This window comes from Tupaia chinensis, unplaced genomic scaffold, assembly GCF_000334495.1.
Source record: "Tupaia chinensis unplaced genomic scaffold, TupChi_1.0 Scaffold000085_1, whole genome shotgun sequence".
Lineage (NCBI taxonomy): Eukaryota > Metazoa > Chordata > Mammalia > Scandentia > Tupaiidae > Tupaia > Tupaia belangeri.
In genome coordinates, this window is record NW_006159547.1 from 5593587 (window position 1) to 5620997 (window position 27411).

The following is a 27411-nucleotide window of genomic DNA, read 5'->3' on the forward strand; positions in this document are numbered from 1 at the left end:
AGCAGGAATCCATTGGATAATCAAGGAAAAATGTCCCGTGGATAGCTAGACAAGTGAAGGGCTTTGTTTTTACTGCTGTCTACCTGTCACTTCGTATAGTAATGAAATTAATGAGCCCGAGTCTTTCTTTTCATGACTGGAAAGCCTCACACAGCCTGTTCCTCGCCACTCATGCACAGCGGCCACACAATTCTCCTGTCAGTGCCATCAAGTCTCTCCAAGTTCTGTGGAATTCTCAAAATGTGCTCGCTTATTTCTAGAATAATAAATAGAAAGTATGGGGGAGCAGGGGCAGTTCAGGGGTTCAACGATGATGGAGCACTTAGGGATGCTGAGGCCATGAGGCAAGGTTCCAGGTTCTCATCCCAAGGTCTCTTTGGGCACTCCAGACACATGTGCTCATGATCCTAACTGGCGGGGAGTACATCACAGTGTAAGGAGCTGGTTGCGGCTCGCTCGCTCGCCCTCCCTCTCTCTCTCTCTCTCTCTCTCTCTCTCTCTCAATAAAGAAAATAGGTTGGGGGGGGTGGTCCTTCCCAAAAGCAAGTCATGAAGCTAAGGGGAACTTTTGTTATTTATAACTTTTGATTCTAAATTGTACAGCATACCTGTCCTATTAGTTGATAACCTTTTATCATAATTAATTATTTTTTTCTTCAAAAAGCTTACAGAAAGGATGTATCAAAAAATTGGGTGTGAATTTTGAAATTTTTGTACCAATATGAACTCATACTTTAATTCCTTTTTTCCACACACTTTTTGAAGTCCCTTTGAATCTTCAATTTCATGGAAAAGAAACAAGTACATATAAATACTGAATCATTTAAATGTTGCCAACAAGAGACATGTTTAAGTCTTGGAATACACATTTTTTTCCCTTGGGTATCTTTGCCAAATATAGAAAACAAATTAGACAAATTGTTAAGCAAGTTTAAAGTTTTAAAATGCAACAAAATATGAATCGGACCTGAATCAGGAGCTGCCTTTTTTCCTTTCTTTTTTTTTTTTTCTTTAAGATAGGTTCCACTGTATTTGTCTTTTAGAGTGGGCCAAGCGTTCAACCCAGGCAACTGCCTAGCAGTAGTGTCTGTCCATGCCTGGGTCCAAGAGTTGCTTATTTTGAAGATTTCTAATATAAAAGTGGAGAAGAAAGTTCACATCCGCAAGGGGAAAAAGAAAAAAAAAATACTGAGATAATTTGTTTTTAGCTTTGAACTTAGAAATCTGAACTCAAGAGACATACTGCAAATTTCATAGGATAAATGCATTTCTCTTTAACCACGAAATTGTGTTGTCCACGGCATGATTGAAAACTGTTACAAACTTCCAAAGGCTTCAGAACTGATTAGCCGGTGAATTGCCTTCACCTCTGCCAACTTGCCTGGCATCCCTTTCTGTTTACCCACTCACTCCTCTCTGGAGCCAGCAGACAGCAAGCTCCTCGGCTGGCTGTGGGGTTTTATCTAAATCCTCTGGAAGTTGTGCTGGGGTTTATCTCTGCCTGAAGACCCAACACCATTTTCCATGTCAAACTTCAGACATTCCAATAATGGTGAAGATACGGATGACTTTGCCTTATCGTTTAAAGCAGACTGTTATTATAGACATTTTATAAAACTAATTATTTGATTAATACATGGGCAGATAAAATGTCCTTCAATCAACTCACTGTTGTTATCAAGACTAATCACTGCATCCAGTGAGGAGGAACTTCAGTAGCCATAATAAGTTATTCCATAAGGGCTGGGAATTTGTTCAACAGCACAGTAAACACTGAAATCAGATCAAGGGTTAGATACTCTGGGACAAATGTAGCAATGTATAGGTTGTGACTTTGTGCATATTGAAGCAATGTAATATATTTTTCTGTCACTTGTATGTGTTAAATTTTTTTGAGATTTATGGGAAAAAATACAGATTGCCTATTTTATTAAGGATTAGGATATTGGGAACCAGCAGTTAGCGTAATGGCTATGTCTCTGGACTCCCACGTAGTCGACCGCAGTTCGTGTCCCAGACCCGGTGGCTTAAAACTCACGCCGGGCGCGTGTGCGTGCGTGCCCAAGATCCCGAGAGGAGAATGGAGGAGAAGGGATTGCGGCGTGGCCATCCCCCCTGGGGGGGGATTTCTCGCTTTCTGTCTCTATGTCTCTCTCTGTCTGTCTGGCGAGCGCACGCGCCCTACAGTGAAAATCTCTTAAAAAAGAAAAAAAAAGGATTAGGATATTTAAGAAAGTAATTCTGAACAAGTAGGACAAGATTGCTATGACTACACAGTATAATCAGAATCTAGCCAGAAACCCCACTTAATCTGGCATTTAGCATGGAGCCTGGTGTCCTTTACTGTTTATGTCATATATATTAGTCAGTTTTTGCCTAAGTAGACTGTAAATTTATTAAGTAAATTATGTTAAACTTGTTCACTAGTCCTCCAATATGTTAAGTATTAATGTGTTATACATGCAAATGGATGAGTAAGTGAATGAATAGGCCTCCCTCCCACATTGCTGTTACCTACCATCACCTCCCCTAAAAAGTCAGACATAGCTGAAGCAAGTCAATAGCTTAGATTATTTTTTAGAGCGTATTTCCACAGATGGATTTTCCAGTTTGCTTTTGGTCAGGAACACACATGTTCAAGTGAAATAGAACTATATGAGAGAAGACTATGAGCTGATTCTTAAAAAGGTGATTCTGGGGACCAGCGAGGTGGCATTATGGTTAACGCATTGGATTCCCATATGGCCAACCACAGTTTGAGTCCCAGGCCAGACAGCTTGAAACTCAACGCTACGCACATATGCATGTGCACATGTCCTATAACTAAACCTAAAAATTAAAAAAAAAATTTAAAAAGTGATTCTAAAGTGTATGCAGAAAAGCCTCCATGAATTCACTACAAGGAAGTACCTTTCCAATTACTGTGAAAAAAATTACCATTGATTTTGATGTTTGCGTCATATTAAAAGTTTTAACAAGATAGTCACTGAGTGAGAACTCAGATTAAAAGGGGTCTAAAAGTCAAAGAACAGAAGGAAAGGGAAGAGGAAAGAAGAAAGGAAGACAGGGAATAAATAAACTGGAGTCCCTAAATGCTATTTTCACTGTGTAGCAAGCAGGGCTTCATTGCACACCTCAAAACTCAAGCTCCTCAAGGAAGCCCTCCTTGACTCCAGTCCCTTTAACTTGCTCTTCTAACCTGCTGCCTATAGACTCCATCTGCTCCACTGAACTTCGCACTTAACTCTGTCTCATCTCCTCTGTTTATTTGTTTGTTTTTTCCCTGAGAATTAATCTTTCTCAGCTCCTAAAGACAGGGACCCCTCTTCGCATTCTCAGTTTTCACTACACTGCACAGTTGAAACACATAGCAGATTGCCAATAAGAAATAAACGAAAGGTCCAAATGAACTAATGACAGAACGAGGTTTCCCTTCAGCCAACCTTGGTGAATTTTGCCTGATGCTGTGGAAAGCAGTTTTTAATCTGGAGTCTCTCAGACCTGGAGAACTGTGACCTACACTGGGGTACCACACATTACCAAGTGTGTGACATTTACACACATGCATATGTATTTTTCTCATGAAGAGTTCACAGCATTTATATTTTTAAAAAGGCATGTGGTTCAAAGGTGATTTAAAACACTCTAAAGAGTGAGAAAAAGGTAATTTTGTCTATTACCAGGAGCCAAGAATTGATTGTTTTTGAGCGATCCTCAGCTATATTCTATATGACTTTGTACACTTTTCAAATTTACATTTAACGTTTTTTTTTTCCTCCAGAGGTGATTAATGAGTTTATTAATGGATATATTTCTAGAGCTTTTTGGGGGGGTTTGTATTTGCATTCTATAATTTAGGAAAAGATTTTAAATATAATGCTTTTTTGCCAATTTTTGAAAAATGATTACCCTGTATAATTTTGAAAATTATTTATGAATGGTTTCTAAGCAAGGCTTTGGGACCATCAAGTTTCAATGGCGGTTAATGTAGTTATATCCCACGTGGCCAACAGAGCAGTTCAAGTCCCAAACTTGACAGTATGAAAAACACACCAGTATGTGTGTGTTATACCCAAAATCCCAAGAAAATAATGGAAGAGAAGGGACTGCAGCTTGACTATCTCCCCTGGAGGATGATTTCTCACTTTCTCTGTTTTTCTCTGGTGAGTGCATTTGCCAAAAAAAAAAAAAAAAAAAAAAAAGACAAGAAACAGAAATGAAACCAATGTTTTGACATACAAATTACTTTTCCTACTGGTTAACAACAAAACAGTTATTTTCATATACTCTGCATCTTATATCAGCATGTAATGATACAGAAAGATGAAAGATGATGGATTATTTTCAGTAAAACTAGAAGTTGGCAAAAAGCTTCAATACATATAGGAATAAAGAAATATGTAGATTATTCATAAAATGAATTTCACAGACATTAACGCAGTGCTGAGGCATTCATGTGACTAAATAAAAGTACGTCAAGAGGTAGAAAATGCTTAAATTTTGGAGCAGCAATAGCAAACATATTACCTATTTTGTCTTGAGGCTCTTGGCTAAAATATCTGGGACTGATGCAAATATACAAGCTTATATTTCCCAGAGATGAAGATACAACTCATCTTGTGGAAGAGATATAGATTTAAAATTGCTTCTTAATATGATAAATGTGAACAAAACTGATCGATGATGCAAAGTTCCCCTTAAGAGTGAAATCAGTGCCAGTCACAGTGGCACAGCAGTGATGCCATGGTCTGAGATGCTGAGGCCACATGGGAAGTCCTGAGTGTGCATCCCGAGGTCTCCCCATGCAAACCAATGCATGCACTCCATACCTGACCTGGCTGGTTAGGGTTGGAAGGGAAGTTCACAATGTGGGGACTCTATTGAGAGTGCCTGCTTCTCTCCACCTGCTTCTCTTTCTCAGAAAAAAAAAAATCAATGAATACACTTCTTTTAGGAAAGTAAAATCAAGAGGTCAGCAGGTGGCATATAGTTTAAAACACTGGACTACCACATGGAGGAAGTCCTGAGTGTGCATCCCGAGGTCTCCCTATGCAAACCAATGCATGCACTCCATACATGACCTGGCTGGTTAGGGTTGGAGGGAAGTTCACAATGTGGGGACTCTAATGAGAGTGCCTGCTTCTCTCCACCTGCTTCTCTTTCTCAGAAAAAAAAAAAATCAATGAATACACTTCTTTTAGGAAAGTAAAATCAAGAGGTCAGCAGGTGGCATATAGTTTAAAACACTGGACTACCACATGGACAACAACAGTTTGAGTCCCAGACCTGGCATCTTGAAATTCATGCCAGACACATGTGCATGCATGCCCAAAATCCCAAGAAAAGAAGGGATTGCAGTGTGGCCATACCCCAGGAAGTAATTTTTCACTTTCCCTCTCACTGTCTCTCTTTCTCTTTCTCTCTCTGGTGAGCACATGCACCCTATGGCAAAAACCTTTTATTTATTTTTATAAGAACTTCATTTATTATTTTTTTTCCAGTTTTATCAGGGAGAAACAGAGAGAGAGAGAGGAAAAGGAAAGAGAGAAAGCAAGCCACCAGGTCTAGGACTTGAACCATTGTCAGCCATGTGGGAGTCCAACACCTTTAACCACCATGCCACCTGCCAAAACCAGCAAAAACATTTTAAAAAAATAAAATAAAGGCAGAAATACAAAAATCAGTGAGTTATATCCTGGAGTAACCAAGATTCCAATGAGTCAACCCACCGAAAGTTTGCCAGCCTAGAAGATAGACTTAATAGGAATGAGGAAGAAGAGAATCAAAGAGGGGCCAGCAAGTGGCATAGTGGTACTGTTGCTTGACTCCCATCTAGCCAACTGCAGTTTGATCCCCAGACTCACAACCTTAAAATTCATGCCCAGTGCATGTGTATGTGTGCCCAAGATTCTGAGAGGAGAATGGAGGAGAAGGGATTGTGGCATGGCCATTCTCTCTCTCTCTCTCTCTCTCTCCTCTCTCTCTCTCTCTCTCTCTGTCATCCAGCAAGTGCACATGCCCCGTAGCAAAAATCTCCCTAAAAAAAAAAAAAAAAAAACACAGAAGAAAGAAAGAATTCGAGATAAGGAAGAGAAACTGAGCAATACACCTACGAAAAGCCCCCTACAATGGTGGAATACCTCCGAGACCACCTGCCGTACTTCCACCTGAGCTCACGAATGTGGCTACGTAGATTTCTTTCAAACCATCTAAATATGAAATATGTACTGAGCACTGCATCAGACATTTTAGAAGATGCAGAAAAGATCTGTTTGGAAATGAGAGCACAGAACCACCTGCAGCAGGCCTCCCCTAGGCCGTAGGGTGCCTTATGTCAATTAGAAAAAGGACCTCTGCTCAACTGCTCATTCTGCGGGCCGGAGGAACAAGGCATGTCTCAGGAGCAGACTTCAGAGACATAAAGTTGACACACATGGCTGCTAGTCAGTAATGCTAAATATTTCCCTTTAAAAAATGTGTACTCTGCCATAGCCTTATTCTCTGTGAAGCTTTCATCTTTGATTCATGATGTGCTATTAAAAAGGATATGTGGAGCATCTACTTTTTAAAAAAAAAAATAAGGTCAAGGCCCCTTAAATCAATCATTTTTTAAAATTTTTGTTTAGTGTTGAAACTCGCTGGAAGGGAAAAAAATGTTTTTCAATCTGAGAGTTACACTTTTATTGTAGAAAGTATATTTATTAGTCAATTTCTTCAATTGATGTACCCCTGAAGCACTAAATTTGTACTCAAGAGCCTATTAAGCCATTCCAAATCTGTTTGAAAATGTACCATATTATTTTCTGAGAGCTAAGTTTAACAAATGTGAGAAATATACTTCTTTTAATATTGTAAATAAGACCTAGGTTTTAACATCTGGAAGATAGATAATAAGCTTAGTGATTGCACATACCATGCTAAGGACTATATTCCAACACAACCTTGCTCATAGTAGATGCTTATAAATATTTTTAATTAAATATGTATTTTGAACTGCTCATTTATGCCTACTTCCCATGGAAATAAAACAGTTTTTCTTTTTTAGGAGAAATCATAATATTGCAGGGTTTTTTCCCAACAAGAATCTATTTCAAATTTATTTCTAAATAGTTCCAAATATTTTTATTGTGTTTGCCCTATTAATCGATATTTTATATTATGAATAGTCTACAAAGAGCTGCATTTTGAGTTAGTAAAAAGTGAGTTTCATGTGCAGGAAGGGGATTTATTAAAATTAAAATTCCTTTTATATATTTGTACGGACTTATCTCTTTGTCTTTTACAATAATGCATTTTTTATACCAGTCTAATAAAATACACCCAATGTATTGTATCTCCTAATTAACATACTGGTGGAAGGGGCAGATATTTTTCCAAATGTATTTAATTTTCTTATTCACAAATCTGCCAATGCCAAGTGAGAGTTGTGGTAAGCCCAGAAAAATAAGTGCCGTTTAAATGACAGAAGGCAAAGAAGACTAACATTAAAAAGAGGGCAGGGGGCATGGTCTTCGCTCTCTCTCTCTCTCTCTCTCTCTCTCTCTCTCTCTCTCTCTCTCTCTCTCTCTCTCTCTGTCATCCAGCAAGTGCACATGCCCCGTAGCAAAAATCTCCCTAAAAAAAAAAAAAAAAAAACACAGAAGAAAGAAAGAATTCGAGATAAGGAAGAGAAACTGAGCAATACACCTACGAAAAGCCCCCTACAATGGTGGAATACCTCCGAGACCACCTGCCGTACTTCCACCTGAGCTCACGAATGTGGCTACGTAGATTTCTTTCAAACCATCTAAATATGAAATATGTACTGAGCACTGCATCAGACATTTTAGAAGATGCAGAAAAGATCTGTTTGGAAATGAGAGCACAGAACCACCTGCAGCAGGCCTCCCCTAGGCCGTAGGGTGCCTTATGTCAATTAGAAAAAGGACCTCTGCTCAACTGCTCATTCTGCGGGCCGGAGGAACAAGGCATGTCTCAGGAGCAGACTTCAGAGACATAAAGTTGACACACATGGCTGCTAGTCAGTAATGCTAAATATTTCCCTTTAAAAAATGTGTACTCTGCCATAGCCTTATTCTCTGTGAAGCTTTCATCTTTGATTCATGATGTGCTATTAAAAAGGATATGTGGAGCATCTACTTTTTAAAAAAAAAAATAAGGTCAAGGCCCCTTAAATCAATCATTTTTTAAAATTTTTGTTTAGTGTTGAAACTCGCTGGAAGGGAAAAAAAATGTTTTTCAATCTGAGAGTTACACTTTTATTGTAGAAAGTATATTTATTAGTCAATTTCTTCAATTGATGTACCCCTGAAGCACTAAATTTGTACTCAAGAGCCTATTAAGCCATTCCAAATCTGTTTGAAAATGTACCATATTATTTTCTGAGAGCTAAGTTTAACAAATGTGAGAAATATACTTCTTTTAATATTGTAAATAAGACCTAGGTTTTAACATCTGGAAGATAGATAATAAGCTTAGTGATTGCACATACCATGCTAAGGACTATATTCCAACACAACCTTGCTCATAGTAGATGCTTATAAATATTTTTAATTAAATATGTATTTTGAACTGCTCATTTATGCCTACTTCCCATGGAAATAAAACAGTTTTTCTTTTTTAGGAGAAATCATAATATTGCAGGGTTTTTTCCCAACAAGAATCTATTTCAAATTTATTTCTAAATAGTTCCAAATATTTTTATTGTGTTTGCCCTATTAATGGATATTTTATATTATGAATAGTCTACAAAGAGCTGCATTTTGAGTTAGTAAAAAGTGAGTTTCATGTGCAGGAAGGGGATTTATTAAAATTAAAATTCCTTTTATATATTTGTACGGACTTATCTCTTTGTCTTTTACAATAATGCATTTTTTATACCAGTCTAATAAAATACACCCAATGTATTGTATCTCCTAATTAACATACTGGTGGAAGGGGCAGATATTTTTCCAAATGTATTTAATTTTCTTATTCACAAATCTGCCAATGCCAAGTGAGAGTTGTGGTAAGCCCAGAAAAATAAGTGCCGTTTAAATGACAGAAGGCAAAGAAGACTAACATTAAAACGAGGGCAGGGGGCAGCAGACAGCATAATAGTTGCAGTGCTGGACTCCCACATGATCAACTGCAATTCAAATTCCAGACCCAGTGGCTTGAAAAAATCACACTGGGCATGTGTGCATGCATGCCTGAAATCCCAGGAGAAGAATGGACGGGAAGCCGTTGCCACGTGAGCATCACTCCTCACTCCCCGGAGGGTGCAGGGGGGTGATTTCTCACTTTCCCTCTCACTGTCTTCTCTCTCTCTCTCTCTGATTTTCTCTGGCAAGCACACATGCCCTATGGGACAAAACTAAAAAATAAAAGAAAGAAGGAATATACTTTAGAAAAACACGGGGGTGGAATTGAGCAGGTAATGATGGGACGCTGTCTAATGAGAGTACAGATGAGTGTGAGGCACATGGAGAAATAAACGTAGATGTGTAGGGTGGCCAAGTGACAGAGGACTTTGACCACTACGCACAGCATAACTGGACATTATTATGTAGTTTATTCTGATGATAATGAGTAAAATGGAGATAGAAGAGAATTGGTGGGAGAGGAAACCACATGGAGGAAAATGTGATCAAAAGGAAGTGTAAACCACATTGAAAAAGAAATGGCAAGACTTGCCAGATTTGGGAATTAAAATGGCCACATTGTTTCCATGTCCAGGAGGTAGGAAACGATAGAAGTTCTGACAGAATCAGGTAGTTGGTTTGAAGAACTGGTTTGAGGAGAAGACCAAGGATGCATACAAACTTTTCCATAGACAGGAAGACAATCTTGAGTATATAAGGAGACCAAGGGAGACAGGATGGAATAATTGACCTAAAGTTTAAGGCATGGGAGAGGATGTGCACAACAATGAGTGAATGTGAAGACAAGCATGGGACTAGAACCCACCCTGAATAATAACCCTGTTTAAGACGGGAATGGGGGAGCCAACAGATGGCATAACAGTTACATCGCTGAATTCCCACATGGCCAACCACAGTCTGAGTCCTAGATGTGGTGGCTTGAAAATCTTAATGGGTACATGTGTGTTCATGGCCAAGATCCCAGGAGGAGACTGGAGGAGAAGGGATTGTGGCATGGCCATCCTCCCCCCGGGAGGAGGTGATTTCTCACTTTCCTTCTCACTGTCTGTCTCTCTCTTTCTCTCTCTCCAGTGAGTACATGTACCTTAAAGCAAAAATCCCCCAAAATAAAAAAGACTTGGGAATGGAAAAGGGAGGAAAAAGAGCCGTGTAGAAAGAAAATCTGGTAAGGATAGTGATATCTAAATAAAAGCAGAAGAAAAACTCAAGAAGGATTATGTGGTCAAGATTTTCTAATACCACAGACAGTGTTGTTTGGGTTTAGCCAAGAGAAAATCATTGCTTATGTTTGAGAGAGTCTTGGATACAATGTGAGAGTCCTGCTCATAAAAGTGGTTGCAAAAAAAAAAAAAAATACAACAGGTGATATAGTGTTAAGACGCTGGACCCCTACGTGGTCAGCCACGGTTCTAGTACCGGACTGGTGGCTTGAAATTCAAGCTGGGCACATGTGTATGCATGCTCAAAATCCTGAGGAGAATGGAGGAGAAGGGATTGTGGCATGGCCATCCACACATGGGATGATTTCTTACTTTCTGTCTCTTTGTCTCTTCTGTCTCTCTGGCAAGTGCACACCCCTGTAACAAAAATCTCTCTTTTTAAAAAAAGGGGTACATAGAAAGACAGCAGAATATACAGAAACAGTCCATATGGGCATTACAATTGTATGGTTATTTAAATACAACATATATTCAAATTTCTTCAGGTAGTCTTTGTACCTCGTGAGTTCCTATTGCTGCTGTAATGAAATACTACAAAGTTACTGGTATAAAAACCACATAAATTTCTCATTTTCCAGGTCTGAAGGTCAGAAATTCAAAATACATTTCATTAAGCTAAAATCAAAGGATCAGCAGGACTGAGTCTTGAAGCTACAGAGGAGAATCCAACTTCCACATGCCACCTGCATTTCTGAGCTTGTGGTCCTTTTTGTTACCTTTAAAAGCAGCAGCCACAAGGGCCAGCAGGTGGTGTGGAGGTTAAGGCACTGGACTCCCACATGACTGGCCATGGTTTGAGTCCCAGACCTTGTGGCTTGCTTTCTCAGTGTCCTCTCTCTCACTCTTTCTCTCTAGCTCTGGTGAGCACACATGCCCTATACCCAGTTAATAATAATAATAATAATAATAATAATAATAATAATAGAGTATTAAAAAAACAATGAACAGCTACACAGATAATTCAAATCTCTCTAATTGACTCTCAAACTCCTATCTGCCTCTTTCACCTACAAGGACTCTACTAATTACATTGGGTCTACCCAGACCATTAATCCAGGTTAATCCCTCATCTCAAGGTATTTAACTTCAATACATTTGCAGAGTCCCTTTTGCCATGTAAGATAACAGATTCACAACATTCAAGGAATAAGAAGTGGACACCTTTGAGTGGCCTTTATTTTGCCTATCACAAGGTCTAAGTTAAAGCATCAGAAACAACTTTAAATTAACTTGCCTTTGACTTAATTCTCATCCTCAGCTTAACCTTTGGGTCATATAATGTATGGGAAATTGATGCATTAACTGGAAAGTGAAAATAACATTTTTAATAGAGAATTTTTACACTCACTTTTTTGTTGTTGAAAGGCCTTTAAGTTAAATGTTAAAATTCTTATTATAAATTTTCATTTAATGTTAGTTGGGTAGCAATAACAATAAGCTGATAGCTTTCTGCCAGGAGCAATATTTTGATGAGCCTGTTTTTGATTGAAACTGTATTTTTTTTATTAAAAAGTCAGTCTTGGCAGCATCTTACACTATTATTTATGTGCTTCACTGGATTTTTTAATATAAAATGTTCTATTAAAGTGACTTCAAAGCTAGCTAAGAATTTTTTCCTTGTATACATCTGTAATATACACATTTTTAGCCTCACAACCTAAACATGTATTTGAATTTCCCAAACTGTTTAATCTGTAGAGTTTGTTCTTGGTGATATTGAAGTGATAATGAGCAAAACTGCTGTGAGGATTAAATGAGATAATGTATGTAAAACCATAGCACAGTTGCTGGGCCATAAGTAGATCTTCAATAAATTTTAGGCTAATTCAGAATATATTTGGATAGTTGAGATTTGCTCGCTAATCCTGAAACGTGTTTCTGTGAATACTGAAAATGGATAATGATGTGAAAGTTGTTTATCAGTAAACTTAAAAAGTTTTGAATATTTTGTTACTCTACTCGATAAAATAGTTTTTTAACTTGAGTACACAATTTGAATAACTTTATTTGCGTGCATGTGCAAAATCTGGAGAGGAGACTGGAGGAGAAGGGATTATGGCATGGCCATTCCTCTAGAGGGGGTGATTTCTCACTTTCCTTCTCTGGGCCCGGGCCCATCTCTCTCAATTGAGCATGTATATACCCAATGGCAAAAACCTAAAAAAAAAAAGCCTCTTTCCATTATTCTGGACTAACAGGTCAGGTTTTCCTATGGATATACAAAATGAAAATATTAAGTTTTGTTTTGCTTTGTTTTTTTTTATTCTAATAGCCTAAATGGTGTTAGTAAATCATGAGGAAAATTCTGTTACTTTTATTATATTCAATATAGCATATTCAAAATGAAAATTAAGCTATTCAGGATACCAACTGAAAGCAAATCTAGGAAACAGTACCTTAAGAAGTCACAAAAGAAATTTTTCAGTGGTTTTAAATTAACTTCAAGTTAATTTCAAATTTCTTCCTGTAAACCCATGTTCCTGTCTCTTTAACTTCTTTTGATTAAATAATGGTCCTCTGCTTTCCCTGTCTATTTTCTTTTTATGAACTTGTCAAATCATCTCCGTCTTGTCTTGTGTAATTGAAGAGACTTTTATGTAGTTTTCTGAGAGACTATCACACAAATCCAACCGGAGAATAATTTACAAGGTTCAACTGAAGGGTCATTATTAATGCTGGCTTGCCTGCCATGAAAACATAGGCTTTCTCTTTCATGCATGGCAGGATTTTAACTAGATCAACAGAGACAGAATCCTTTAAATGAAGTATTATGAATGATGTCACTGGTTACATAAGCTTATTTTAATTTACATTTTTTAAAAATCCGAATTGTTTAATGGGATTAGAGAACTATAATAAAACATGTCTGGGTCTGGGCTTATCTGTAAGTTTCATAAAGGGTATTTCTGTGGCCGAAAACATGATTTCGGGAGTGAGAAATTTATATGTAAAAAAAAAAAAAAAAAAAAGCCTCTTTCCATTATTCTGGACTAACAGGTCAGGTTTTCCTATGGATATACAAAATGAAAATATTAAGTTTTGTTTTGCTTTGTTTTTTTTTATTCTAATAGCCTAAATGGTGTTAGTAAATCATGAGGAAAATTCTGTTACTTTTATTATATTCAATATAGCATATTCAAAATGAAAATTAAGCTATTCAGGATACCAACTGAAAGCAAATCTAGGAAACAGTACCTTAAGAAGTCACAAAAGAAATTTTTCAGTGGTTTTAAATTAACTTCAAGTTAATTTCAAATTTCTTCCTGTAAACCCATGTTCCTGTCTCTTTAACTTCTTTTGATTAAATAATGGTCCTCTGCTTTCCCTGTCTATTTTCTTTTTATGAACTTGTCAAATCATCTCCGTCTTGTCTTGTGTAATTGAAGAGACTTTTATGTAGTTTTCTGAGAGACTATCACACAAATCCAACCGGAGAATAATTTACAAGGTTCAACTGAAGGGTCATTATTAATGCTGGCTTGCCTGCCATGAAAACATAGGCTTTCTCTTTCATGCATGGCAGGATTTTAACTAGATCAACAGAGACAGAATCCTTTAAATGAAGTATTATGAATGATGTCACTGGTTACATAAGCTTATTTTAATTTACATTTTTTAAAAATCCGAATTGTTTAATGGGATTAGAGAACTATAATAAAACATGTCTGGGTCTGGGCTTATCTGTAAGTTTCATAAAGGGTATTTCTGTGGCCGAAAACATGATTTCGGGAGTGAGAAATTTATATGTTGTCAACCCGTAGTATCTAGCATGAATGCGCTCTATCAATTGTATGCACATTGAGTATTCTCCACTATGTAGCTAAATGTAGAGGAAAAGCAAAGAGAGGAGGCTTTCTCAGTTTTGAGAAGTTCATTTTTAAGTAGTTTTATTTTATCAAAGTACTCCTGACTTCTGTTCAATAATTATTGCTTCTAATGAGTGTTACAAAAAACACTCCTTCATATCATTTCAGTGCCCAATGTCTTTTTTATTACAACAGGCAAATCTAATTACTTCTTCTGATTAATCTCAAGAGCCGTGATTTATATCATGAATAATTCCTTTCCAGTTTGTGAAATTCTAAATCTATGGGACTTCATTTTTTATAAACATACTATAGTAAATGCTAAATATTTTAACTGTGAGCAGATGGACAACCATAATGAAAACTAAGTGTTTATTACATATATTTATTTTTATAAGCTTTACTGTTTTAAACCGAGCCTGTGATTCTGAAGCCTCTCCTCTTATCCAAATACCATCTCTTTCTCCTCTGAACTCCTTTGGTATTTTTTACTGGAAAGGGCCTCTGATGCAGTCTTCCTGCTTCGGCCTCCTGCATAACTGAGATCACAGGTATATGCCACCATGCCTGGCTTTTTAGGGTGGGCCAGGGATGGAACCCAAGTTTCACTGTGTCCTCTGTCTGCTGAGCAGCTGTATCCAGAGCACAGTGCCATGACTGAACCTTCATTTTTCTTTCTATAAGTTGCTTTGTGTGTATTTATGTCCCCTTACGTACCCCGAGCTGTCTGCTTTACCCACAATATTTAGCCTTCTGCCTGAAATATAAGAAATAATAGCTGGCATTGAGTCTTGCTAAGTACCAGATGCCATTCTAAGCTTTTTAGTAGATTAACTCCATTAATCTTCAAATTAAATAAAATGGGTAACCCTATAATTTATAGAGAAAGAAACAGAAACACAAGAACTGTTAAGCAGGCTGGCCAGAGTCACAGCCAGAAAATGGTCATGCTGAATACAACGTAGCCCGATTACAGATCACTTGAACATAAGCACTACCTTGTACTGCATACCCTGAGTGAGTGTATCTTCCCATGACTGAACTTCAGAGCACCAAGTACTTCTTCCCAACCCCTACTACCATTATTATTTCTCACTTACATTTCTGTTCATGTGATTCAGGTCTGCCTCTCCCGCTATGCCAGACATATTAATACAACACCTAGTATTCGATAGATGAGTAATAATAGTTAATATTTATTGAGCTTTTGCTCCAAGTTAAGCACTGCTTCTTATCATTTTATCCTTTCAAAGATTCTATGCGGTACCTATCAATGTATCTACAATTTAGACACTGAGAGAACTGAGACAGAGAGAGGTTGGATAACTCGCCCAAGATCACACAGCTAGTAAATGACGGAGCCATGATTTAAACTCAAAAGCCAAATTCCAGAGCTACACTCCAAATGAATAAAGATATGGATTAATGGAAATCGAGCTTGGAAAAAGTCAGGAAAAGTAAGAAGGAGGAGATGACAGTTGCCATATTTGAAAGGGCAATGTGGAAAAGAGAGAAACAATATTCTAGGCAGGGAGAGCATCCTGGATAAAGTACTGCAGAACGATCTGCCTGGAGCACAAAGGTGCTTAATAAATAAACATGAAGGAATGGATCTCTGTAGCTCATGGGTTAAGGTTTTGCACATCTAAATGTCCTATTACTAATGCTCTCTGTGCATTTTTTTCTTCCAGTGCCACCGTGGGCCTTAATTGCCATAGCCATAGTTGCAGTCCTATTAGTCCTGACCTGCTGCTTTTGTATCTGTAAGAAATGTTTGTTCAAAAAGAAAAACAAGAAGAAGGGAAAGGAAAAGGGAGGAAAGAATGCCATTAACATGAAAGATGTAAAAGACTTAGGGAAGACCATGAAAGACCAGGTAATGTATTGATTTCATATTTCTTCTTGGATTATCTTATTGAAAATTAACAAGTGGTTTATTATTTTATCCCAGACAATTATAGAAATAAACAACATCTGGACACATACTAGCGTGCAGATGCTTTGCAATCGTTTCAATCACTACTCAAGATCCCAAAGTGTAGTGGAGACTTCTGACAGGGTTTTCCAGTTTCCTATACAAATAAATCAGAACAGGCCTGACGATTTTGATTATATCTATTTAGCCAGTCTTATCTATGTTGAGTGTTAGAGAAAAAGAATAAAAGCACCGGAGTAGTTTTCTCTTGGACAGGGAATCTTTCTAACTTTTTTCATTGTTCATCATTACTGCTAAATAACTGAGTTTTATAGTAGTTCATCGTACTCAAGATCCCAAAGTGTAGTGGAGACTTCTGACAGGGTTTTCCAGTTTCCTATACAAATAAATCAGAACAGGCCTGACGATTTTGATTATATCTATTTAGCCAGTCTTATCTATGTTGAGTGTTAGAGAAAAAGAATAAAAGCACCGGAGTAGTTTTCTCTTGGACAGGGAATCTTTCTAACTTTTTCATTGTTCATCATTACTGCTAAATAACTGAGTTTTATAGTAGTTCATCGAACTTAATGAAAGCTACCATGCCTACATGTCCATTAAGCTCAATACTTAGTTCTGAAGAATAATGAGTTATATTCAGGGAAGAGAAAGAAATAGGAGTCAGTCCTAATGAAAGGCAGAGAATGTGAAGGCAAAGTTCTTTTTTAACTCAGGACAGTGAAAATCCCCACCATCCATCTAGCTGGACGGATTCAAGCATAAGGAGCTATTCAGACGTCCTTTATGTTGCTATCGACTTTCACCTACATAACCTGGATGATTTAGTTCAAGATAAAGTACTATTAATAATAGTTATTAAATGCTCTCTCATTTTTTGGACTAATAATTATATTGATTTTTTTAGTTATTTAAATGTTTAAAAATTTTTTCTGGGGAACCGGCAGTTAGCAATGGTTATGTCGCTGGACTCCCACGTAGTCAACCGCAGTTCCTGTCCCGGACCTGGTGGCTTAAAACATGCTGGGCGCATGTGCATGCGTGCCCAGGATCCCAAGAGGAGAATGGAGGAGAGGGGATTGCGGCGTGACCATCCCCCCTGGGGGGTGATTTCTCGCTTTCTGTCTCTATGTCTCTTTCTGTCTGTCTGGCGAGCACACGCACCCTATAGCGAAAAACCTCTCAAAAAAAAAATTTATTTTTTCTGATTTCTTTACATTCAATCATTGTATATCTTTACAACATGGAAAATGAATTTTCCCAGTAGGAGTACAGTGCACGTTAGTCCAGTCAAAAATATTAGCAAACACATGGTCATCAACAGAAATTTCTCACTTCTCATTTTTATGTCTGTGGAATGTTTTCCTTTTTTTTTTTTAACCTGATTCCCTCCTCCCCACCACCACCTAATTCCCACCCTCCTCCCACACTATCTTTTTAAAAGAACATTTCATTGATATAAAACTGTAGAGATTTTCTCATAAAATAACATTTTCAACTACCAATGCTTCCTGTCAGATAATTCAAAAGTTCTATTTATTCACAGATAGGAACATATACAGGCAGTTTGATCAATTTCTCTTACACTATTAATTTCTGTTAATTGAACTCTTAATTAAGAACAATTTAAATCAAGTGTTATAACGTGCATTTTAAGTACATTTGCATAGTTTCCTAATTAACGACAAACTCAGGACACGAAACACACTTCCCAGCTTGAGTTTTAAACTTTTTTCAAAAACACTGTATTATCTATTGACAATAATTTAACAAAGACTCATTTTTCATTCTCTGAAGTTTTGTGTCTGGAGCTATGAGATGGATGTAATGCCTGTACTTGAGTTCAGAGAGGCTTGGTCTGAGCTCAGAGTAGCAAGAGTTCAATTTTTCTGATGTTTCTAATCACAGTCATGAACTCTGATGCACAAATGATCAACTACAGATGTCTAGTAAAGATTTTTTTCTTCAGTTAATTTCATAAGTAAAAATTGAAATTTTAAATCATATCTTGCTTTATTTCAACATTTTCTATAGAAAGCAGCACTTCATATAGATTTTATTTAAACAACTTATGGAGAGATCAGATATGCAAATAACTTCCTGAATAGACATAAACTAACATGCTTGTTCATTTTTAGCTATACCTGTGAAAATAATCATTTGAAAATGCAAGATTATCATTTCACAATTACCGTAAAATTTAAATGTGGTTTCTCTGTGTCCTCAAATTAATGATTAAAAGTACTGAATAATGTTAAGTGATAACTACAGTATTTCTTTCTAGGATAAGAATCTATATTTCTATTTGTGGAATTTGTTCTGTATAATGTAAGATTGTAATTTATAGCATAGTAGTGGTGTTTATTACCCTTGTTATGACCTGGATAAATGACCAAGATCTCAAATATGGTAAATAGTTGTGGTTAATCTTTCATTGATCATCTCTTCCTTTGGATGGGAGAAAGAAAAAAAAATGAGTCAACTAAGAAATCAGTGATAGTTTATAATAATGTAAGGTTATTGCAAAGTAGTTAGGATTTTGACCACTCAAAAAGGTGTTTCTAATCATTTTAAGAATATCAGGACCAGCAGTATGCATAATGGCTGTGTCGCTGGACTCCCATGTAGTTGACCGTGGTTTGAGAACCGGACCCAGTGGCTTAAACTCATGCCAGGCACATGTGCGTGCGTGCCCAAGATCCCGAGAGTAGAATGGAGGAGAAGGGATTGCAGCATGGCCATCCCCCCTGGGGGGTGATTTCTTGCTTTCTGTCTCTCTATCTCTCTCGTTCTGGCAAGCGCACGTGCCCTATAGCAAAAACCTCTCCAAAAGAAAAAAGAAAAAGAATATCATTGTGTCTATCTAGGACTTTATAGCCAAGTCTTGTTTTTAACTTAAGAATAATTAAAAATGAAATATAATTTGGACAAGTGAAAATAGGCCCCAGTGATAAATATTTATAGGATAGTAGCTTATGCTACTTTTCAAAGTAGACAAAAAGTAGCTAATGTTGAGTTCTATAGTTTTATAGAAGAAGACCAAAGGAGTAAAGTAGAATTTGCAGATTTTAAGAGGATATTATGTCACATGGTGACCATCAGATCATCCCAAGTGAAAACAGCATAAACACAAAGTTATTGAGGCCAGCAGGTGACATAATGGCTAGGTACCAGAGTCCCACATGGTCAACCATCGTTCAAATCCTGGACCAGGTAACTTGAAAATAATGCTGGGTATGCATGCATGCATGCATGCTCAAAATCCCAGGAGGAGAATGGAGGAGAAGGGGTAGCAGCATGGTCATTCCCCCTAGGGGCGTGATTTCTCACTTTCCCTCTCATTGTCTCTGTCTCTCTCCTGTGAGCACATATGACCTGTGGCAAAAACCTTTTCTTTTTTTTAAAAAAAAATGCTATATAATAATTCTATTTCTAAAATATTTTAAGCAGAATATTGAAGAGAACATGAGGATGCCAATAAAGATAGTTTAGGGCTCTCTCATATAAATACAGGACAGTTGTGAGAGGCATTTTAGATATGATTTCTTAAGATAAATATGCTCTAAGACCATCAATATGTTTTTACCATGTCAATCTATATAGAAAGCTTTTAACTAAAGAAGAATTTTGAAACATGCAGGGGGAAAATATCAAGTTGTAAAGTCTAGGCATGGAAAGGTCATTTCTCCATGGTTTTCAATAATGTGTGTGGATATTTTAATTTTTATTTTTTTCCTTTTATGTCCTCCTTATCTGTGTTGTGTCTCATGACTGTTCTGGACTGTCCCTTGCGGTAGGTTTCCTCTGCTACTTAGACATCCCTAGTCAACGCTCAGATATATGTAGTGGCCTGGCAGTGGGGGCTTCACAGCAGAGTGTATACCATTCTGACACACATCAAGAGGCTGAACTAAATTGATTTTTTGGAAGATAAAGTGTTCTCATTTTGAACATCACTAACAGAGGTTAAGTATAACAGTATTAGAAAGCTCAAGTTTTAAACTGATAGATACAGAAAGGAAATTCGGTCCCTTGTGCTACTTTTTAGTTACCTTATCAAATCCAGATCTGAGCAATATAACTTAGAATGAACAAATCCTCCCAATGCATCTGAACTAAGCACTTCCAAATGTCACAGCAAACCATAAGCATGTACACTAAATCTTCGCAATTTGAAATAAGGTTTGATGGGGGCTGGCAGGTGGCGTGGTGGGTAAGGGCGCTGGACTCCCACATGGCTGACCACGGTTCGAGTCCCGAACCTGGTGGCTTGCTTTCTTTCTCATTTCCTCTCTCTCTCTCTCTCTCTCTCTCTCTCAAAATGTTTCTCTCTAGTCAAATTAAAATAAAGTTAAATAAAAATAATTATTTTTTAAATAATAATAAGGTCTGATGTTCCTTCCCATCACCACTTTTCTTAGTGCAATTTATCAACCCTCAGAACTGCTGGGTTTACAGGCTTTTCCTTCCAAATTGTGTTCCATGGTAGGGAGCAGATATTGCTCTCAAGATATTATAATAGCTACTGATTTGATAGTTCTGAATTTAACATAATAGTACAGAAAATGTCTTGCTTAAACTCAACCTTTGGGACAGGAATAGACTTAATCACTTCAGTGATGAACAGTGGCACAGAGAAATTATCAAAAATGTAGCCTTATTTCATGCAGAATAATTGCAGAAATGGTCCTATACCTCTATCTGGGCAAAAACCACTTAGGGAGAAGAAGATTTAATATCTCAGCTAGTTCAAATTGCACTGGGCTAAAACATGATATATGAATTGTCAGTTCAGAAAAAGACTTTTGAAAAAGTGTTTTAATTCATGATTTTTTTTATTATGATGATAGAGTAACATGCAGATTTTTCAGACAGAGGTATTCACTTCAGTGATGAACAGTGGCACAGAGAAATTATCAAAAATGTAGCCTTATTTCATGCAGAATAATTGCAGAAATGGTCCTATACCTCTATCTGGGCAAAAACCACTTAGGGAGAAGAAGATTTAATATCTCAGCTAGTTCAAATTGCACTGGGCTAAAACATGATATATGAATTGTCAGTTCAGAAAAAGACTTTTGAAAAAGTGTTTTAATTCATGATTTTTTTTTATTATGATGATAGAGTAACATGCAGATTTTTCAGACAGAGGTATGTATTAAATAGTTTGCTATTATGTAAAATAATGAAAATCTTACTGGAAGGCAAATGACTTAAACTATCATTTTTAAACACATCTTCTCTGACAATGTTAAAGACTTATATACAGCTAAGGTTTGAAAGGGCAATGGGATTCCTCTCCTAAAAAATCTCTAATTAAATCTACTAGTCTTTTCTTGTCACTTTACTAGCTCATGTTCACTTTAGTGAACACCTTGACCCCTCAGTTAAAAGATTAATACAAAATTTTAAGTAACCTTTATTTCCTGCCTTTGGCCATCAGTAAATCAACACTTTAATATTCAAGGAAACATTCAAGTATAAATTAACTTTCCAATTAAATGGTGTGTGACTAACCAAATGTTAAGATGTTTCTATAGAGATTTTTGTAATGGTAATTTTTAATTTTCCAAACTCATTGTAGGCTCCTGAAAAATTTCAAGAAGCACAAAATAGGAAGCATCTCTGACAACAGATAAATTCTCTTTTTATATAATTTTCTCACCTGAATGAGTTCTATTAATCTATGATGCATCTATGTCTGTCTTTTCTAGGATCAAATTAGAGTTAGCTGAATGGAACAAAATTGTAAAAATATCTTGTCAATTCAGGGACTGAGGGTGCCTTTTTTATTATTAGCATATATTAATTGTACATATTTGTCAGGGAGCAATGTGATTTTTCAGTACATGAATTGAATGCGGAATAGTCAAAACAGGGCAATTATTGTACCCATCTTCTCAACCATTTGTCATTACATGATGTTGGGAAAGGGTGCCATTTTGAAACACCACTGCAAGTTTCTGTGTAAGTGGAGGTGTGAGTAGAGATGCTCCCTTTTGAAATTGATGAACCCACCAGAGTAAAGAGACCAGGTAGTCTGGGGACTGAGGTAGTCTGAGAGACTAGGTAGTCTGAGGGATGAGGTAATCTGAGAAACTAGGTACTCTGAGGGATGAGGTAGTCTGAGAGACTAGATAGTCTAGAGCTGAGGTCATCAGAGAGACTAGGTAGTCTGAGAGGCTAGATAGTCTAGGGACTGAGGTAGTCTGGGGATGAGGTAGTCTGAGACTAGGTAGTCTAAGAGACTAGGTAGTCTGGGAATGAGGTAGTCTGAGACGCTGATATCTATCTATAAACTAGTGATACTTCTGATGTTCAAATTCAACGTAGCTAAATCTTAGCTGACAATAGCTGAGATTTCTTTACTTTGTCAGAGATATAAAGAAGTCCACCACTCATGTGTCTTCAGTTCTGTGAGATTCTACAGTAACATACACACACACACACAGAGCAATGAAAATGTCATAACTCCAAACTAGGAGACGATATTTGCTACATATAACATCAAGAAAAAGGTATAAAGATCCTCTAAAAATCAATAAGTAAAAGGCCAAAACACAATGTGAACAAATAGCTAAGGATAAGTACAAGCAGTCTCCAAAAGAAAAATTATAAATAATTAATATAAAGATTTTAAATTTTTTAACCTCCATGATCAGAGAAATGTAACTTTTTTATAATTTTTAATAATCACAGTTATAGATTTCTAATTAATTGTTCCAATTCTTTAAAGCAGTAAGAATATACATCCCCAGAAACAAGCTTCAAACATTTATAACCTTTGCCACCTCTAATAATTCTAGCAAAATTTGTCCTTGTTGCAAAAATGTTATATATTTTCATTTTTAATAGGGAGGAGTATTTGAGTATATTTATCAAATAATGAGCTTTCTAATATTTCAATTTCTCTTGCACTTAAGTTTTAGATGATAAACAATATTCAGTTGATCAGACCAAGTTTTGAAAGTTCAATATAATAGTTTTTGTTCCTGTTTTTTATTGCAAGATAAATTTTTATGCCAATTTGAGTTTTTGATAAAATTATAAACGTAACTCTTTTCATATTTTGATAGTAAATAGACTCTCAAATCAATTTAATTCAGCCTAGCTTTCTGTGAAGCTGTTATGAAAATAAAATGATGAACTTAAACTAGAAATGGGGTCAACTTTTCTCTAAACATGCATTTGCTGGTGGCATGTTTTTTCCTCTTTTTCCATAACCATTATAAATGTACATGTTAAACACAGGGAAGTAAAATTTCTGAGGTTCACTTACTCGACTCTTTTTAGTCAGAAATAAGGCAACAAAAGGCCATGCATTTCATAGAAATTTCTCCACTGCATGTAACAGTGACGTATTACATAACGTTGAGCATCTTTAAACTACAAGAATGTGAAATCTGGCCTGGTTAGTAGCATGTTTACCACACATACCTTTGAAAGAAGCAGTTTATCAGAGCCAAATATAATATCAAGCTGACATTTTCTTTGGAACAATTTTACATTTTGTGCTTGCAATATTCTGAGGGGCTTCTTCCATTGCTTCCATGTCGCTTGCTGATTGGGGGACAAATTCCGTGCACAAATGGAATTTTAAAAATATGTGAGCAGCAAATGTGAATGTGTGTCAGACAAATAGATTTCCAGCATCTTAGTGCTTGCTTCTAACAGCTTGGAAATATAACTACAGGCCTAGTTTAATTTGGGTTTTAATGAAAATTTACTCAAATTCACATATGCTTCATTTTCCTGCCCATAGGCCCTTAAGGATGATGATGCTGAAACCGGGTTGACTGATGGGGAAGAAAAAGAAGAACCCAAAGAAGAAGAGAAATTGGGGAAACTTCAATATTCACTGGATTATGATTTCCAGAATAACCAGGTCTGAGTGGGGGGGAAATGGCTTCTAATTCCGTTATGTTTTCTGAAATTACCCAGTAGAAACTGAAGCAAGATACTTCTTAAAACATTTCATTTGCTGTGAAGGGAAAATGCAATTATCAAAGCTATTGATGAAATAATTTCTAAGTACAGGCAGTCCTCTACTTGCTAATTTAACTTCTGGTAATTAGAATTCACAGTATTCAACGGATTACATCTACTTACGGTACTTAACAGCAGGCAGGCAGAATACAAATGAACTTGAAGCAGTCAGTTTCTGAGAGCTCCTAGCCATAGTCTCACCCCATAGATCCCTCAGCCTGCTAGAATAAACCCTCCTTAGACTCCATAGGTCTAGATCCAAATAAGCCTAAGAAACTTTGAGCTGGACCAACATTTAATCCAAAGTTTTAAAAAATAATATAACAGTTTAATAAGGAATCAAAAAATGAAAAGTTGACTATGGTCCATGAATTTTAAAGGTAGTAATTTCCTATGGAGTACCATGATACCAGGTGAAATTCCCAAGGCTAATGACATAGCAATTCCAGAAAAGTAGAAAGCCAGCAATTTGATCTCTCATGCCTAAGAATCCTACTCAAAAAGTGACAAGGAACCTTGTTTACTTGGTAAGAAAAACAGGCTTTGCCCTGAAACTTCTGAAAAAGTAGTGAAGTGCCACTTAGATAAGTATTATAAGCTACCTTTAATTGACTACCTGTTATAGAGATAGTGCAAAGATGGTTTTTAAATCTCTCTACAAAGAACTTGCTAGGGTCCACATTGATGAAGATGTCTCTTTATCTCCTGCCTGACTTACTAACTTAAAAAGCATGCCCAAATCCCGAGAAGAAAATAGAGAAGCATTCCTCCAGGGATTGATTTCTCACATTTCTCTGTCTCTGGTAGACACACACACCCTATAGCAAAAATCTCTCTCTTAAAAATAATAATAATAAAAAAAAACCCTGAGTATCTAGAAGATTCTACATGATGAAATTTTTTTAATAATATACATTGATTTTTTCCAAATGTTCTCAGCTAATTTGATTTAAAAATGAATCCTATGAGGCAAGAAAGATAAAGTCTGAGGACATTTAAAGATAAATCTTTAGATTTTTATCTTTATAGCTTCATAGATAAAGCTACAGTCAAACATGCACATTCGTTAACTAAATGTTACCAAAACTAAAAGTTACCCTAAAATTTTCTAACTGAGCTGTCATGATTTCAGAAACGTGATACTGATCTCTTAGGCAGAAATCAGAGGATGGTTAGAAGTAACACCATTCTTTATTAACAAAACATCCAAAAGTTTCTAAATTATAAATAATTTTTTTAAAGAATGTCAGCTGTACATCTAGTGTTTTCCCTGTCCAAAAAGAAATTGACTGTAAAAAGTGAGAATAAGAAAATAAAATCTTGCATATTCACATGGTTACGTAAGGCAAATACCAAATATCAGTTTGGCGAATCAAGAGACAGTTTGCCTTACTAATCAGGTGTTTAAATCCGGAGCCTATTTTAGCTCTCCTTGGGCCATCTGTCTATATTCTGTGTGCCTACAATCCTGCACTCTTATTGCGACCATTGTATGATGATGTCTCAAAAAAGATACTGTCACATTACAATGGAAACAACACAGTCATTCAGGGTATTTCATCCAGATTTTAAATTAAGGCAACTGGCCAAAATGCATGTAAGAACATGGTGGGGCAATTTACCAAAAATGGATGTGATTTTTTTTTTTTTTTTAGAGGCGAATTGCTTTTCCATTCTATGATCAAAATAACACAGACTCAAATTTTTAGGTTCTAATATGAAAACCTATGGTGTAAATGTATTTACTGAATAGTATATAACTTTTTGAGGGGGGATTTTCTTTCTGGGTCTTTTTTTTGGGGGGGAGGAGTTTTTGCTATAGGGAGCGTGCACTTGCCAGAAAGATAGAGAGAGACAGAGATAAAGCGAGAAATCACCCACGAGGGGGGATGGCCATGCTGCAGTCCCTTTTCCTCTGTTCTCCTCTCGGGATCTTGTGCACGCACGCACACACGCCGGGCGTGAATTTAAGCCACCAGGTCTGGGATTCAAACCTTGGTTGACTACATCGAATCCAGCAACATACCCATTATGCTAACTGCTGGTCCCTGAATAGTATATATCTTGAATAACAGTAAGAATATACTTTTTATTTCCTATATAGATTTAAGACAATCTGTTGCCACAACATCTCTGATGACAGAGTATCTAGAATAGCCAACACATATTTATTTTTGCAGAAATATTAGCACTGTCATAATATTCTACTTTTCTTAAGAAGGCTTCTTCCATGGATCAATAAAGAAATAGAAGTGAAGAAATGAAGTTTCTACTGCACTCAAAATCATCAGAAACATAATTAACATTAAAAAACATATATCTACTCTCCCCTTCCTTTCTATGAAGTGAAATTATGTTTCTTTGACTCTGTGTCTTATATGTAAATACAGAATATAATAAAAAATAATGATTTTACTTTAAGTTAAAACCAAAGGTAACCAGTATATAAGTGAAGGCCAGATATGATTAAATAAAAATCTTGATGATCATTTTGTCTCAAAATGCCTCCTAATTATAAAAAATTTCTACAGTTGAACTGAGGCTTTGGTAATGAATAAAAATTTCCTACTTTATAGTTACAGACTTACAGACTTCTGATTGTTTGAAAATGTTATTTCTACTTACAAATCATGCACCGGAAAGAAAAACAATGCATAAGGGCTTTTAGCAACTGGAAAGTTATTTGATTGCAACCATTTTGCAAATAAGAATTCCTATTTAACTGTAATCAGCAACTTTTTTAAAAGCCTCTTTTGTACTTAAAACCAGGCTTCCTGGAGCCTGCATCTGTCATAACTGCAGTCTGTATAGCTCACTTCATTTGCCTTCTGTGCTCAAATTCATAAGAGAATAAAAGTTTATTGAAAGCAAAGAAGAAAAGGGAGAATTCACAATGTACAACCTTGTGAACAAATCAATCCGTTACAAAATGTTCACTAATGTTTGCATTTGCTTCATTCTGTTCTTCATTTCAGCTGCTGGTAGGGATCATACAGGCTGCTGAACTGCCCGCCTTAGACATGGGGGGTACCTCTGATCCTTATGTGAAAGTGTTCCTGCTGCCTGATAAAAAGAAGAAGTTTGAGACAAAAGTCCACCGAAAAACCCTTAATCCTGTCTTCAATGAACAATTTACTTTCAAGGTATCATTTTTTTTCTATTTACTTATAACTTTTTGTTTGTTGTATTTCATAAAAGACTGATCTCATCCCTCCACATCCGTATACACACACAGGAACACCTGTTCAGAGACTCACAAGGATGTTCTTCAGAATATTTAAAATCCTTATCTTCAGTCTAGGGAGGATTCTTTATTGCACTGA

At 36.5% G+C, this 27411-nt stretch overlaps 1 protein-coding gene across 2 annotated transcripts in view; it reads left to right on the plus strand.

Annotated features, from left to right (window-relative positions):
• Positions 1 to 27411, plus strand: part of SYT1 (synaptotagmin 1) — a 661960-nt gene that overhangs the window by 463798 nt on the left and 170751 nt on the right. Inside the window, exons 5-7 of one of the 2 annotated variants that reach the window (XM_006142860.3) lie at positions 15861 to 16045; positions 23874 to 23987; positions 27064 to 27231. In XM_006142860.3, coding sequence (XP_006142922.1) covers positions 15861 to 16045; positions 23874 to 23987; positions 27064 to 27231 — 467 coding nt within the window. Of the gene's footprint in view, positions 1 to 15860; positions 16046 to 23864; positions 23988 to 27063; positions 27232 to 27411 lie in introns of both variants that reach the window. The other variant, XM_006142859.3, reaches the window with a different exon arrangement.